This window comes from Leucopleurus acutus, assembly GCF_964270905.1.
Source record: "Leucopleurus acutus genome assembly, chromosome: 20".
NCBI lineage: Eukaryota > Metazoa > Chordata > Mammalia > Artiodactyla > Delphinidae > Leucopleurus > Leucopleurus acutus.
Window position 1 is genome coordinate 36,733,744 of NC_139162.1, and position 16,831 is coordinate 36,750,574.

The following is a 16,831-nucleotide window of genomic DNA, read 5'->3' on the forward strand; positions in this document are numbered from 1 at the left end:
TGCTTCTCTGGCTCTCCCTGCCTGCCTGCCCTCCCCTGCCCCCTGCGAAGAAGCTGCTAGTTCCTGTTTCACTTCCACTAGAAAATCAAGGTCTGTTTTCATTTGAACAACATTCTAAAGAATCGGTGAAGTTTCCCCACCTCAAGCAATAAAAAGCAGCCCAGAGTCCTTGGAGTTGACACCTAAGAAGAAATGGAAACTGAAAAGCTGTGACTTAGGAACGTAAGAATGAACATAAGAGTGAAGATATACAATTAGTGATGTCCGCTTGATATTTAGATTTAAACTACAAAGCAAGTTAAACACAGTCACCATTTTGGACATATATTTTATTGTTCAGAAATTTCCACCAGAGCTTATCACGAAGTACCTTTGTCAGGAGATGCCTACGAGAATCCAGAACGGCAAACAGGGACAGGCAGGCCTGTCAGCTCTTCCTGCAAATCCACAAACATGGGGACAACCAGTCCGGCCTCAAGGTGCAAGGTGATGGACCAACAAGGTATAGCCCAGCATCCCCACAGGCAGATCTAGATGAACAGCAGAAAACTTCACAGGTGTGGATTTAAAGTGCGACCTCAAATGACAAACGACTTACTCTGGTGGTGCCCAAACAAGACATCAGAATCTGCAGAAAATCAAATCTATCATGATCAGCGTTCCTACCTGAATGAAGTTAACCTCCTAAACCAGCTGACCTTATTAAGTTTTTACTCATTTATTTTAAAACCAAACCAAGTGTATATGACATCTTTTTAAAAAAATCATGTAAACATTGCAAAGTTTTTAGGGGTTATTTATAATCTGAAGAGATTTATTAAAAAAACTACTGGACTTGTTAAAACTACAAATACTAACCCTACCCCACCCCCCATGAAAAAAGCAATTGTTACAAAAATATAAAAAATATACTAGCTTCTACTATTTAACCTTTCCACCAGAAATCTCACAACTCTGGGACACATCCTGGTTTTTATACCATCAACAAGCACAAGTGCAATTTTCTCAAATTTTTAAGGAAGAAAAAGTCCCCAAACATTCCCTTTGTTACTTGAGATTGTGGCTACTTTCTTCATAGGGACTGTAATGCTAGTGGTAAGGACAGTTTGAAGTTTCCTATTGCATCCCCTGCATGGACCCGGCATGGGAATTATAGCACAGGAGGCTGCTTTCAAAGCTCACTCCTTTAGCCTTTTCAGATTTCTCTCCAGTCCCTTCAATTCCACTTTGGGACTTGCTGGATCCCCAGACTCCTGAGCTGGCCTTGGCTTCCCTAACCGCCCACCAGGGAAGGCCCACAGTAGGAAAAGAGGGCGTAAGCCTGCTGCCACCCGTAGTGCCCACTTTCTGGGGGCACAGGTTGGGCCCTGCACCCAGGTTTGCTCATACCAGGGAAACTGTGCACTTGGTGGATGATCCCCCAACTCCCACCCCCCCCCCCCCCCCCCGAGAGATGACTGATGCTACAGGACAGTCTGCAGAGTCTGGGAGGGGAGCCAGAAGCAGATGTGGAGGCAAAACACTTTGCATATAAGGTAAAATATTTCTATAAACTTTGAATCGGATCACATGTACACAGCAGCCACGCTACCAGGCACTTTGACCAATTAAGAGCTAGGAAATGGACCAAATTCCGCTTGAAACAACTCAACAAACACTATGGGAAGGGGGTGTGGTTTAACTGTCTTCATGTCCTTAAGGATACCCCTCCCTCACTAGAACGTTTTCAGTGTTTCCTTGCCCTACTATCACCTAAAGGCTCACTCAAGCCCTTGGATGAGACTGCTTGTTTGCTGGGTAACAGTGGGATGGATCCACACACCACCAGGTAGAATCCCTCTACGTGACTGGGATATTGCTGGGCTGAACCCTGTGCCCCTGGAGTCCAAGGAGATCCCTGGACGGGCGTCCCAGCCTAAGCGTGCCCAAGAGAACCCTTCACCCAAAGCCCTCGTGTGTGCAGAGTCCTCGCTACCTGCTGTGTGCTCCCCCGTGGAGGCCCGGTTCAAATCGGAGCCTGGCTCACACCCACTCCTCCCCTGCAGGACCCTCTGACCTTGGCCATAGCCCCCGCTGCCCGCCACCACCTAGTCTGGCATGCGGTCCAGCCCCGTGCGCTGCTGCCCTTACCATTCTTGTCTGAGAGCAGGCTGCCTGCCTCCAGGTCAGAAGGGCGGGCCCTCTCGGAGCCTCCAGTGGACTCTAGGCTCTCCTGTTTGAAGGACTAGATTTTCATACTGCTAAAGGTTTTATTTCACAGATCATGGTGGTGAGTTTGTGATTTCCAGTCCTCACCATGGTTAAGTTATACATTTCCCGACACCTTGTTTCTCCAGATCTGAAACAGCTCACCCAACACACCCTGGTTGTTTCAACCCCAAAAGACTTTTCCAAAAGCAACAACAACAGATTCAGAGAACACCACCATATATGCTGAGCAAGTCCCCTCTACTTTGGTTGCATCAAAAAACAGGGCTTCTGAGACAACCCCAATTCACATTTGCTCAGAAGAGAGGTGCTCCCAACATCAAGGCACAAAGAAAGAAGTCTCCTGGGGCAAAATGACGATGAAAGCGACCAGTGGCCTTCGTAAGGCCTGAGGCGGAGTCGCTGGGGGGGGCGAATCCAGTCTGGGCTGGGTGGGCATCAGGAGGAAGGCTGAGGGCCAGGTCTCCCTCTGGGGCCTGAGGAGTCGTCACGCGTACTTCTCCAGGAACTTTATGTGAAAGTCCTTCACCTTCTGTAGAACCGTCTTTAGCTTCTCCACCGGAGGAAGAATGGTCATTCTGTCAGGAAAGAGAACAGCGTCAGTCAGAGACAAGTGGCTCTGGAAAAGGGGAGAGAAGTGAACCTGGCAGGTCACTCCTCCACCTGCAGCTGCAGAGACCAGGTGGTGCGGGCAAGTTGTGTGGGGAGGGACAGGCCTGTCTTGTCCACTGCGATGGCTCCAGGCTCTGGACAGCACCTGGCACTTGTTGAACCACTTTCTCCCACCATTCACACATTTTTTTACCCAACTCGTATATGTGAACAAAAGCAATAAGCTGGTGGCAGCATCTCAGCTCACTAACACATCCACCCATAATCACAGGTCTGCCCAACACTCTGACAGGTGCATAGAACTTTCTCCAGAGCACGACTCTTGGTATTTCCTATGGCTACAGAGCGAGACTCCATTCCTGCTAGACAGGCCTTTTCCATCTCCACCATCAGTCTCACAGTGAGAACCTCCAGTCATAACTTTCCTCCACAGGAATTCCCACATTGCCATGGTAACTAACTCCTCCCTCCAATACAGTCAGCCTGCTTCCCAGCCTTAAGGGCAGCCCTCGAGAAGTAACCACCTCTTGAATGACCTGTGAATTGCCAAGGTGAATCCAACAAGGGTGGAAAGGCCATCCACACCACCCACACATGTTTGTCCACTGCGGGGGGTGGGGGGTGGGGGGTGGGGCCCTACCCACGACCTTCACTGCCTCAAGACTTAGCCCCAGGTGCTAAGCCCATGACATTTCTTTTTTTAGCATCTGCTGCAGGAAACATCTGAGAGTGCTGCGCATGGAGAGGGTGCTGTTTGGAACAGAACTGGCCTCAGCGGAAGACCTGGCTGACCTGCTCCGGCTCGCCCAGCAGAGTCACATGCCTGTGAAAGGAGGCACAGCAATTCCACCATGTCTCAGAGGCAACATCTCAGCAGGCTTTTGGTGCAATGGACAAGCTATTGAGCTCCTGGATGCTGTATGATACCATCACAGAGTTGAAAAGGGACAGGGGAAGGAAAAGAAAACATAGCACGGGAACACTGCAGATGGCATATGATAGATGGGGGCAGTGGAGGGGAGATAGAGCAGTCAAGGAGATGACCTTGGCGTCGCCCACAGTCTTCCTTAGTCCCTGGCGCAGGGTCTCAGCTACCTCTGCAGCAGGACAGAATGGGAGTGGGATGGGGGGACAGGGGCTCCACACATCCCAGTCTCTGTAGGTGCCTTGATGTTAAGAAGCCCAAGTTTCCCAAGACAAACCCGGGACCAGCCCGCCGGTGCAGAGGAAGTGGTACCTGAAGTGGTAGGTGCCTTCCCTCTGCCCAAAGCCACTGCCGGGCACGACACAGATGCCCGTCTCCTCCAGGAGCTTCATGCAGTAGAACATGTCGGGGGCCATCTTATGGGCCTGTGGGAGTGGGACAGAACTTAGGATTCATTCCTGGTTTCGCACTGTACAAACATTACAATCTCAAAGCCAAATACACTTGAGATGGCAGGTTCTTTCCCATGGCAGGGCCCTTCTGCCCTCCCTTCCTGTGAGAACCAAGGCAGGATGCTGGGTGCTGTAAGCAGCTGGGGCCAGGAACAAAGAACCCAAAGGCCACTGTGGGACAGCCATGGGCTGCGGGGCTTCTGCTCTCCAGTGGGGAGTGCCAGCCTGTTGCCTGTGTACCCTACCCCCACGGAGCAGCTCCACAAGCATTGGCTGTGTCCTATACGCCAAGCCAGGGCCCTGAGGTCTCTGCCCAGGGGGCCTCAAGGAACAAGCCTCTCAGGGGCCCTACTGTTGGTGCTTCTCACACTTCGGTTTGCACAACCAGGCCACCTGTTAAACAGGTTCTCAGGCTCCAACACCAGAAATTCTGATTCAGTCGGCTGAGGGGTGGGGCCAGATTTTGAATGTTTAACAAGGTATCGAGGAGGTAAGCAGGTAGAAGGACACTTTCAGAGATATGGCTCTGGCCCTTGATCCTCAAACCAGGGTCTGTGGCACCACCTGAGAACTTACTAGAAACGCAGAATCTTGGGCCCCTCCAAAGATTTCTTGAACCAGTGTCGACATTTTCAACAGGACCCCAGGTGATCCACGTACACACTCAAGTCTGAGAAGCGCTGCTCTAGGGTACTGTGGCCAGGTGAAAGAGACTGCTCTTGATGCTTCCCCAGCATCTGTTCAACAGGCAACGGACGCGCAGGCTCAGCGGCCATGGCTCACGGGCCCAGCCGCTCCGCGGCACATGGGATCTTCCTGAACTAGGGCACGAACCCGTGTTCCCTGAATCGGCAGGCGGACTCTCAACCACTGCGCCACCAGGGAAGCCCTCTGTTCAGTTTTAAATGCATCATATCACATGTGGGCACCTGCCTTCAGCACACCGCTCACCTGGGGCTGGCCTCACACCTGCCGCATCAACACAGCATGCTGCAGGGCTGGGTCTCTGAGAGCCTGTCATCTTTACACACTAAGTACCATCTGACCAACGGATACACAAAGTTCAGAGCCTCTAGGGCCAACACTTTAGCTCCCCATGGCAAGAAGCAGTCCCATGTGAACCCAGTGAGAGAGCCAGCCCTGACCTGGCACCCCTGACCTGAGCTGCCTCCATGGCTTTGGCAGGGATGAAGATTCGAGGAAAGGCGTACATGGCCCCCTGCAAGGGGTTGCAGTGAATTCCTGGGACTTGGTTAAACAGGTCTTCTGTCAGCTTAGCTTTTCTGGCCAGATTACCCAAGACGGACTCTTTCTCCTGATGAGACAGAGAAAGCACAGGAGTTAGCATCTCTGGACATCATGGCTCCAGACCCTGGAAACTATCCCTTCAAACTGGGGCGTCAGGGCAGACTGGTGAAGGTGAGCTTGCGTGTGCATAAGCACAGCAAATGGGGGAGGTGGGCGAAACACATGTCCCTCTGCAGGAACTTCTTCCATAGACGCTCAGCCCATGAGGCTGCCATGTGCCCTGGGGCAGGAGCACACGGGCCACAGGTAGGTCCTAGGTAGCCTGTGTCATGGGTTCTACTCTTTTTTTTTTTTTTTTTGCGGTACGCGGGCCTCTCACTATTGTGGCCTCTCCCGTTGCGGAGCACAGGCTCCGGACGCCCAGGCTTAGCGGCCATGGCTCACGGGCTCAGCCGCTCCACGGCATGTGGGATCTTCCCAGACCGGGGCACGAACCCGTGTCCCCTGCATCGGTAGGCGGACTCTCAACCACTGCGCCACCAGGGAAGCCCATGGGTTCTACTCTTGTACCAGGATGTCATTCCTGAAAATGAGAAAAACCAGTCCCTGCCCATTGGTCTGAATGAACTTGGGCCTGGATGGAACACCCTAGAACATGCTTCTAGGAGACAGCCCCACCACTTCATTTTGGGGAGTCACCCTTCCCCCAATCCATGTGGTGTGTTTGGGGCACGTGATCCAGGCAAAGCACATCAGTGACAGGCTCAGAGCTGGACATGTGTCCAAATCTGGAGCAAGCAGTCCAGCACTTCTGCAAGTACTACTGGAATGTGTGGGTGAAGAGCTGTGGCCTGCGGATGAGCGGATCAGCAAAACGTAGAATGTACACACAGGGGAATGTCACTCAGCCTTAAACAGGAGGCACAGTCCGACACATGCCACAACAGGGATAAACCCTGAGGACATCATGCTAATTGAAATAAAGTCACAAGAAGACAAACGCTGTATATGAGGTACCTAGAGTAGTCATATTCATAGAGAGTAGAGTAGAGGTTACCAGGGGCTGGGGGAGAGGGGGAAATGAGGAGTTATTGTTTAATGGGTACAGAGCTTCAGTCTGGGATGATGAAAAGTTCCTGGAGATGGACGGTGGTAATGGTTGCACAACAATGAGTGTACTTTATGCATTAAACTGTTCAGTTAAAAATGATCCAAATGGTAAATTGCATGTTCTGTGTATCTTACCACAATTTTTAAAAAAGGTTGTGAATCTAGAACAGCTGGGAACTGACTTCTTGGTTATATGACCAATAAATTCCATTTCTGTTTAAACTACTTAGAGTTGGGTTTTTCTCACTTGCAGTTAAAAAGGTTTGACTGCATCACTTCAAGCTGCAAGGACAGCCTGCAGCTGTGGCCCGTGGCCTAGAATCAATGCCATGCTCATCCATCTCCCCCTTTTAGTTTAGTAACAGAATCATTCCCCTCCCACTCCCACCCAGGGTGTTCTCAGGACACAAGGCCATTCCCTCTGGGCGCCTGCCCATCTGTGGTGCTCACAGGCAAGAAACAGGAAGGGGTGCACCCCGCCCCCCCCCACATGCAACAGTCCTCCCACTTCAAATACAGCCCAGCTGCATCCTGAGACTTAACCTCATTGGGGTGAGTCAGGCGCCACGTGGAACCACGAGCACCCCCGGGAGGCCATCTAGACAGAGGCTGGCCATTGAGACAATACATGGTGAACACTGGCCACAGGAGTGATGCAGACAGGCCGTGGGACAAGCTGACTCACCCTGCTGAACTGCTCGAAGGATTCCTCTCCTGGCACCGGGGGGTTCACAACGATGTCCATGGCAGCCTGCCCAGACACTGGCGGGCACAGACGCACCGAGAGCAGCTTTACCAGCTGGCCCTTGATCTCAGGGTGCAGGTTGATCACCTCCATGTAGCCTCCTCTGTAGCCACACCTAAAAGGTTGAAGACAGGGAGAGGACCCACCAGTCACAGAGAGACCTCTACTAAGTGCATCCAGCTGGCCAGAATCTTCTGTTAACATCCCCATGCCCAACACTGAGTTTCCAGGTGTGGCTGAGTTCTTGCCAGTGGAAAGTGAAAGGGAGTGATATGTGTAAATTCCACATCACTTCCTTAAAAGCATGCTCTCTCCTTCCTCTCTCCCTTTCCCCACTTCCTGAGGAATGCACACACCAGAGCAGCAGCCTCAGTGCCCCATGTTGAGAAAACAGGGCCAGCCCACCAGCCCATCTCTGAATGACCTCACGGGGCAGAGCCAGTCCTGGACTCCCCCTACCTTTGGGCTGTTATCACAGAGACACACTTCCATCTTGTTTGAGCCACTGTATTTTGGGGCCTTTTGGTTAGAGCAGCTTAGCCTGACTCTTAACTTATACGCTAGCCCTGCTCCAAAGGGGCATGTGATTCAGGCTGGGCGCCCCCTGCACAGGTTCGAGGGGTGGGCATGTGAGCAGTAGCCTGAGGATTTGGCTAGAACATTCTGATGCCTGAAAACAAAGCCAACCCAAAGGAGAGCAAAGCAGGGAATTCCCTGGCGGTCCAGTGGTTAGGACTTGGCACTTTCACCGCCGAGGGCCAGGGTTCAATTCCTGGTAAGGGAACTAAGACCCCACAAGCCAGGCAGTGTGGCCAAAAAAAAGGAAAGCAGAGCTGAGAAAGAAAACAAGACAAGGCCAGAAAGCAGAAAGAGATCTGGTGACACTTTTAAGCCCCCTGATTAAACTTTACTCTTTGACTTTTTAAATTTTATTTACTTTTTATTTTTTTTTTGGCTGCATTGGGTGTTTGTTGCTGTGTGCGGGCTTTCTCTAGCTGCGGTGAGCAGGGGCTACTCTTCGTTGCGGTGCGCAGGCTTCTCATTGTGGTGGCTTCTCTTGTTGCAGAGCACGGGTTCTAGGTGTGCGGGCTTCAGTAGTTGTGGCTCGCGAGCTCTAGAGCACATGCTCAGTAGTTGTGGTGCATGGGCTTAGTTGCTCTGCAGCATGTGGGATCTTCCCAGACCAGGGCTCAAACCCGTGTCCCCTGCACTGGCAGGCGGATTCTTAAACACTGCACCACCAGGGAAGTCCACTCCTTGACTTTTTTTTTTTTTTTTTTTGCGGTACACAGGCCTCTCACTGCTGTGGCCTCTCCCGTTGCGGAGCACAGGCTCCAGATGCGCAGGCTCAGCGGCCATGGCTCACAGGCCCAGCTGCTCCGCAGCATGTGGGATCTTCCCGGACCGGGGCACGAACCCGTGTCCCATGCATCGGCAGGCGGACTCTCAACCACTGCACCACCAGGGAAGCCCTCCTTGACTTTTTACTGATAAAGATTAAAAAAAAAATTTTTTAAGATTTATTATTTACTTATTTATTTAACTTTATTTTTGGCTCCGTCAGGTCTTAGTTGCGGCACGTGGGATATTCGTTGAGGCGTGTGGGATCTTTCATTGCGGCGCATGGGCTTCTCTCTAGTTGTGGCGTGCGGGTTTTCTCTCTAGTTGTGGCGCGTGGGCTCTGTAGTTTGTGGTACGTGGGCTCTAGTTGAGGCGTGCAAACTCAGTAGTTGTGGCGCGTGGGCTTAGTTGCCCCATGGCATGTGGGATCTTAGTTCCCTGGCTAGGAATCAAACCCACGTACCCTGCATTGTAAGGCGGATTCTTTATTTTACTTTATTTTTTAATTTTATTTTTGGCTGTGTTGGGTCTTCATTGCTGCACGCGGGCTTTCTTTAGTTGCGGTGAGGGGGGCTACTCTTTACTGCAGTGTGCGGGCTTCTCATTGTGGTGGCTTCTCTTGTTGTGGAGCACAGGTTCTAGGTGTGCGGGCTTCAGTATTGCAGCTCGAGGGCTCTAGAGCACAGGCTCAGTAGTTGTGGCGTACGGGCTTAGTTGCTCTGCGGCATGTGGGATCTTCCCTGACCAGGGAATCGAACCCACGTCCCCTGCACTGGCATGTGGATTCTTAACCACTGTGCCACCAGGCAAGTCCCTGTAAGGCAGATTCTTTACCACTGGACCACCAGGGAAGTGCCCTGATACGGATTTTTTAAAAAGCCTCTTTGATGTAGGCCAGTTCAACTTGAGTTTCTGTTACGTATTTCCAAAAGCATCCTGACTGATATACAGTCAAATCTCATGAAAATAAGCTGAGATCATACAGTCAAAAACAAAAACAAAAACCTTTCAGAACGAAGTCAGCTCCATCAGCCACACTTTCTGGACTGTGATTGATAACATTCAGACTAATAAGCACAGAAACGCAGGCACCAGCTCCTGCCTTCCTCTGTACGTGTACCACACCCACACAACCTCAGAGCACCTGATACGATGAGACACTCGATAAAACACTTTTGGGATCAGGCTGCAGAATGAACTGGCAGAGACAGATCCCCATGTGATCCCTCAACTCGCTTTTCCAATGCGGGAAGATAAATTCTGGCATCTCGGAAATGTTTCCTGTAACAAAGTTGAAAGAAGAAACTTTCTGCTTTATTCTCTGCTGATGAGCAGAATATCAAATTGGGCAAATCAGTCTGATCCTAGGTAATCAGGATCTGAGGGCAACAGGATACCACCTCAGGTTACCAACATCCAGGGTATTACCATTAAAACAGTCATCAGTAACACAGATGGAAAGATGGGTGGGTATGTGACAAACACACTTGAGTTTGAAAAATGAGTTAATGGAGAACATATTTGTTTAGGAAAAGAGCTACACAACACATGAAAGCCTAGCAAGGAGACAGCATCACTACTGGGGTAGACCAGAAGACCAGCATAGATCAACCCCTGCCCACATCAAATATAGCCAAGAACAGTTGGGTGACCATCCCAAGGGGACAGCTCCCTTGACCTGGCTAAAATATTTCTTGAAGCTTCGCAGTTACACTGGCCTGCACACCTCCTCCTGACACCTGGCATAAAGCAGAACTCCCACAACGCTGGGGAATGAATGTCCTTAGCTGTAAATACACTGGCCTTTCCATCTCAGTCTAGTTTGTAGGCTCCTCCTCTCCTCCCCTAACTGCTGAGCAGGGAGGGCCTGGGCCCAGTCCTTGGACCTCTTCTCTATTTGTACTCACCCCTGGTGAGACATCCAGGCTCAGAGATCTGTCTAACAACTCATACATTGACATCTCATAAACTTTAATCTCCAGCTGGATATCAGCCCTGAGCTGCAGACTCACACATCCATCTCCATCTGGACATCCAATAGGCATCTGCAAATTCTACACATCCAAAACCAACTTCTAATTTTACCCCAAAACCTGCTTCACAAACAGCAATCCTCATCTATTGATGGCAACTCTATCCTTCCTGCTGTTTGAACAAAAAACTTGGGAATCATCCGAGACTTCCCTCTCTCACACCCACCTTTTCCATCAAGCAACACCTGTCAACTCTACCTTCAAACATATCCAAGATCAAACATCTTCTCCCCACCTCTACCCTGGCCCACGATATCTCCCCTGGACCATAACAGCCTTTTGACTCGAATGCCCACTTCTGTCCCTACCCTCATCACACAGCAACCAGAGAATCTGGTAAAACATAAGTCAGGAGAAGTCACACCTCTGTGTAAACCCTCCAAGGGTTCCCATCTCACTCTGAGTAAAAGTAAAAAATAACCTAAGTAGCTCGGGTGATCTGGCCTCCTATGACTTTTTTTGGTCGCAACTTCTGCCACTTTCTCTCTCACTCCTTTCTAGTCTCCTTGCCACTCCTCAAACAGCTGCTCCTTCCACCTCAGGGCCTTTGCATGTGCTGTTCCCTCTGTCTGGAATGCTCTTTCCTCAGACATCTGTGTAGCTCCCCACAACCCCTCCCTTGGGTCTTAACTCAAAAGCCAACTCCTCAGTGACCAGACCCCACCTCTCGGCATTCCCATCTCTTCTCTAATTATTTTTGCCCACTTGACATGTGATATTCGTTTGTCTATTGCCTCTCTCTCCTCACTAAAGCATAACTCTGTGAGGGCAGGGATGGCTGTGGTTTGCTCACTGCTATAACCTCAGTGCTGAGATCAGTACTGGACTCATAGCATGTGCTCAATAAATATTAGCTGAATGAATGAATACAGGATTGAAGCTGACTCTGGCCCCAGAGGTCACATAGTGCTGAGGCAGGATGCATACAGAGCTCCTGCACACAGAGCTTGCCCTACTGGCCTGACAGCATTTGTCCACTCAACCTGCCTTCCCTGGCCCTCAGAGTTCAGTCAATGTCAGAGCAACAGCGACATGGCTGGCAGAAAACACTAGCGTTGGAAGCTGCTGTGAGGTCCTGTTTTCATTTTCATCACAGCCTTATTTTACACGAGCCCTTGCACAAGGTCTGTCCTCACACCACCATGCTCCCTTTGGGGAGGTGTGGTCTGTCTCCTCCTGCTTCTTAGATCAGCAGAGTCGGTGGATAAGGGCAGCTGTCTCTGTCCAGCAGACTGAGGTGGGGCAGAGCGGAGAAGCACAGGGACCAAGCAGGCCCAGGGGCAGCGGGAGGGAGGTGGGGGCCCACATACTCGCCCATGTAGCCCTTGGAGGTGGAGTGGAAGGAGGCGAGTTCCACGTTGCTGGAGTACTCGGGCCCCATCTCGTAAAGCACCTTCTTAAAGGAGTGAAATCTGCAGTCTGGAGAGTACACGTTGTCCTGGTACACCTGCAGGAGGGGACGGGATGGAGACAGTCATCGCAAGTCCCCCAGAAGCCTGAGCCACCTAGGTGCTGGCTGAGGGAGGGCACAGGTGCTCCAGGCCAAACTGCAGCCAGGCAGCCTGCCGTGAAGCCCAGACTCGGACACCACTGCCAAGCCAGACATGCCTGAGGGAACCTTACAGAAGAGCAAGGAGGGAAGGCCTCGGGATGCATGCCCACTGGATTCTCCCACCCAGTCTCCAGATCTCCTTTCTGCCTCATGTGCCAGTGACGACATCAAGTACCCCACCTGCCCAAGCAGGTTTCCTCCGGAGTGTGATGCTCACTTCCGTCAATAAGATGAGTGGTGAAAGCAGTTCATGTACCTGTCCTGACCTCCGCACCTGAAGTGCTCACTGTGTACCCTCCGCACGTCACGGCACTCACCCAGCTCTCTGTCCACCATTGCTGTCAGCGCCCACACTGGACCCAGCAGCCCCCACACTGGACCAAACAGCACCCACACTGGACCAAACAGCCCCACACTGGACCAAACAGCACCCACACTGGACCAAACAGCACCCACACTGGACCCAGCAGCCCCCACACTGGACCAAACAGCCCCGACACTGGACCAAACAGCCCCACACCGGACCCAGCAGCCCCAACACTGGAGCGAACAGTACCCACAATGGGCCGAGCAGCCCCCACACAGGACCCAGCAGCCCCCACACTGGACGGAGCAGCCCCCACACTGGAGTGAGCAGCGCCTCCCTGTCCCCACACAGTCTAGCGCGCCGCAGGCAAGCGTCCCATCTGCCCTTGGAGATGAGCTTCCCATACCCAGTTTGGACATCAGGGAAACCGAGGCTCTCTGGAGTGCTGTGGGTCAGCAGGAGGGTCAAGCCAGCTGCACCTTCAACAAGCCAGGCAGAGCTTCCTCCTCCCCCACCCCTCCCTTCCCAGCCCCCGAGGGAAGAGGTTTGTGCACCAGGTCACTCTGCTGTACGTTCTCTCCTATAGAAATGGACATTTTAGGTCCATCTGCTATTATCACGGCAACAATTTGGTGGGTAAGCTCTGTGTGTGGGGCGGGGCGGTGCGGGTGCTGGGAAGCAAAGAAATGAAGCTTGTGTGTTAGAAGCTACGACTAACTAGAAATCATGCAGCAATGAAGAAATGAAAACAGGATATGACGGGTCTTTCATTTCTTTCCTTGCAGGAAAAGAATGGGCATGCCTTGTCTCCAGAACTGGGGCTCAAGAAGCAGCAGCTGTGGGGGGTTAATTAAGACTCCCCTCCTCACAGGACATAGCATCAGGCCCACCTAGCACCCACTTTCCCTGCTTGAGAAAGAGGCCCTGAATTTGCCTCAGTGAACACCACCCGCCCCCCCCCCCCCGCTCTCTGCAGGTTTGGGGGCACAGGGCGGAGACACTGCCCCATGCCCAGGCCTGGTCAGTTTGCATATTGCAACCATGGGGCCACAGTAATTGGCTCAGCAATGGGTGTTTGACCCAAGCTGCACCAGTGAAGCTCAATTCTGAGACTTTTGCTGGAACCACCAGGAAGAAATGCTCTCTTTCTAGACTGCGAAGATAGCAGGCCCGTGTGTGAGGCCAAGGCAGCAGGATGGAATGAAAGGAGGTGGAAGATGTGGTTTGAGTCCCTGGATCCAGCCCCACTCCTGAGACCCTACCACCTTTTTACTTTTCAAGTTTAAAGTAGTTTGGGTTAGATTTCTGAAACTTATAACCAAGATTCCAAATCAATGTTGGGATGATTTTTGGTCAGTCTCACAGGGTGTAACACTGAACATCCTCAACCTTGTTAGAATCTCTCTTCCAACACCTAGAAAATTCTCTCTGGCTATAGAAAAACCAGGCCTGGCTCCCTCTCCCAGAAGAGAAAGCACACCCTCACCTCTGAGAGCCAAGGCTGCTCTTACCTCATCAGCCAGGAGAAAGAGCTTCTCTTCCCAGGCAAAGTGAATCACGTCTTCTATGCACTTTCTGCTCTGCACCTGACCTAAAAAGTCCCCAAACAAAAGCAGAAGGTAGGTTGTAATGCTGTTTAAATTGTCCCCAGGTAAGAACCCCAACCAGAATCGCTCAGGTATCTGTATTCCCCAGGACCCTGTGGGACCACCCTCCCTAGCTGCTGTGACTCGGGGGGTTCAGTCAACCTCCAGGGAGCCCCGACGGTCAGCCCCGTCCCTCTGACTCACTTAAGCTGGGTACGTGGAGGGAGCAGTGTTTCACACCCAACCTTCTTGCTATTCTTATTGGAGGTGTGTGTGTGTGGAGGGGGTATATTTGTATTAATCTGTGCTGGAGGGCAAGAAGGCATGACAACATCATAAAGAGCAGGAAAGTTAAACTGAAGGAGTTTAATCATTCAGCCCCACTCTCCTCCTCACCCCACAGCGGCAACACCAGGAGAACTGCACTGGCTACACCTTCTGCCCACACAAGCTCCGTGAGGCAGGGACAAGGTCTGTGGGCTCAGTGCTGACCCTCAAAGCCAGCACTCAGCAGGGCCCCGGTAAATACTGTGGAATAAGCTGTAAATGAGATGAGCCTGCCTGCTAGCTCTGGCTTCTCCTGTCAGCAGCTACACGGGAGCTGCCCTCTGAGGATGCTTCCGGGTACCCGCAGTGTCCCTGCCAGGGTCTCCCTTCAGGGCTTGACTCAACATTTCATCCATCTTAGAGAAATGAGTGCCAGCCAGCAGCAAAATATTCACCCATCAGTTCACAGGAAATACTGTGGGTTTAGGTGGGGAAAGGAACAAATGCAACAAGGTAGAAATGAACCTTTTCCCAGTATTTCCTGAGGCCCACTGTAAGTGTGGCACTGGGTTGTCTGACGTGCTCACATAGCCTCTGGGAAAGCACTAGTCAGGCACGCTGACTTCTCACAAAAGGCTGTTTCTTTACTATACATAAATGTGCATCTATGGATGTTACATATATGTATATATTTATGTGTGTATGTATGTGCACATGTGTTATTTATATATGCATCTATATCTTGATGCAAACCAGTATGTAGAGTATGTTACCTTCTTGTTAAAAATAACTATATTCTTGTCCATGTAAGAATAACAAGAATAAGTCTTAGAAAAAATATATAGATGTATCTTATAAGAGTATGGTATGATTCAGCCAGAATTTCAGACTTAGACTGTCTAAGCAATGAACCAATTCCTTTCCTAAGGGACCAACCTGTCTCCTGCCAAGAAAGGGTCAACCGGGCTTCTTACGAAGCAAGCTCATGGCTCTGGGAATTAGGAAGGGTAGTAGCCCTGGATGCTACAAGGAACCAGCTGCTGTTCCCACAGACAGACAGGAGCTGCCTATCCAGGGGGCTGAGCCTGCCTAAAAATGCTGCTGGTCTTCTCTCCCAGGGCTGCCATCCCACAAAGTGTATCCTGTTAGAATGCAAGCAAAGGTTTGAGCACCAAGAGCATCAAACCATGTGTACATACTGCCAGGGGGAGTGCTGAGAGAACTGAGTAAGGGCCAGGCCTCAGGAAGCCTGTAGCTCGGGAGAGGAAAGGAGACCTGCTGTGCGCAAATAATCCCTGTGATGTGAGTGATGCAAACTGTAGGACAAGGACAGAGCTTACTTCTCTCCAGTCTTCGCCTGGGACGAAGGAGTCACTCAGAACATGCCTGCTGAGCCAGTGGATGGACAAACACACATGGTGGTACAGGAGAAGAGTCACATAGGCTCTAGAGGGGCAGGGCACAGCTGTGCCCAGCAGGGGGAGACATGAGCCCACTGCACAAAAGAGGTGGCTCTGCTGTAGGCCTCAAAGCTGGGGAGGGGTCTAAGTGCCCCTTCCCAGAGGCCAGGCCAAAGGAATTTCCCACAAACTAATGGGGATACCTGTTGCTTGCACCAGCCCTGCATTCTGCCCTTTTTTGAGCAACAACACTCAGCTGTCCCAGGGAGAACTCCCTCTCTTTAAACTCCAGCAAGGGACATGGGATACAGACCCAGCCAATCAGCCTCAGTGATTTAACTAGGTCAGGCGTGGGCAGGTTGGCCAACGTGGGCCAATGAGAGTCTGGCCTGTGGCTTTGGCTGAAACTATAGGCAAGGCTCTCTGTGGAGGACACTTAGGTGCTGGGCAATGACTGGAACTGCTGAAGAGCACTCCCAGGACAGATGCTTCCTGAGAAGGATTCCAACCCAGAGAAGAGCAGAGCTGGGAAATGGCCTGGGGTTCCTATGACAATGACGCTGATTCAAGTGTGCTGCTTTACCCTGGACGTCACAGATCCACTCCCTTCAAGTCTTAAGATGAGTTTCTGTCTTGAATCCCAAAGAGCCCTGTTAGCCACTTATATCCCAGTCCATTTTGATACCTTTTAGCCAAAGTGGTCACAGTGTGTGGTTCAGGCAAGATACATGGTTATCACAGGTAGGTTTCTATTTTTCCATCCCCCATCTTCCAATAGCTGATTTTCACCCATTAAGACCCCAGAGAGGGAATTCCCTGATGGTCCAATGGTTAGGACTCAGTGATTTCACTCTCAGGGCCCAGGTTCAATCCCTGGTCGGAGAGCTAAGATCCCACAAGCTGTGCAGCATGGCCAAAAAACCCCAAAAAACTGCTTATATTAACATATACTCACATGACTCCTCCACCTTTGACCTAAAACAGGAAAGTCTCTAGTGCAGTTATTTCTCCCAGGACAGCCAGGTGAAGATTTATGTTAGCACCT

The 16,831-nt window shown here is 51.2% G+C and overlaps 1 protein-coding gene across 1 annotated transcript in view; it reads right to left on the minus strand.

Moving 5' to 3' along the window:
- Window positions 1-319: 319 nt before the first annotated feature.
- The window catches only part of GPT2 (glutamic--pyruvic transaminase 2), a 34,736-nt gene continuing 18,224 nt past the window's right edge, over window positions 320-16,831 (minus strand). Inside the window, exons 7-12 of the mRNA XM_082863428.1 lie at window positions 14,045-14,124; window positions 11,985-12,121; window positions 7,241-7,415; window positions 5,357-5,512; window positions 4,058-4,170; window positions 320-2,786 (exon numbers count right to left, since the gene is read on the minus strand). Of these exons, the coding sequence (XP_082719554.1) occupies window positions 2,696-2,786; window positions 4,058-4,170; window positions 5,357-5,512; window positions 7,241-7,415; window positions 11,985-12,121; window positions 14,045-14,124 (752 nt within the window). The 3' untranslated portion in view covers window positions 320-2,695. The remainder of the gene's footprint in view (window positions 2,787-4,057; window positions 4,171-5,356; window positions 5,513-7,240; window positions 7,416-11,984; window positions 12,122-14,044; window positions 14,125-16,831) is intronic.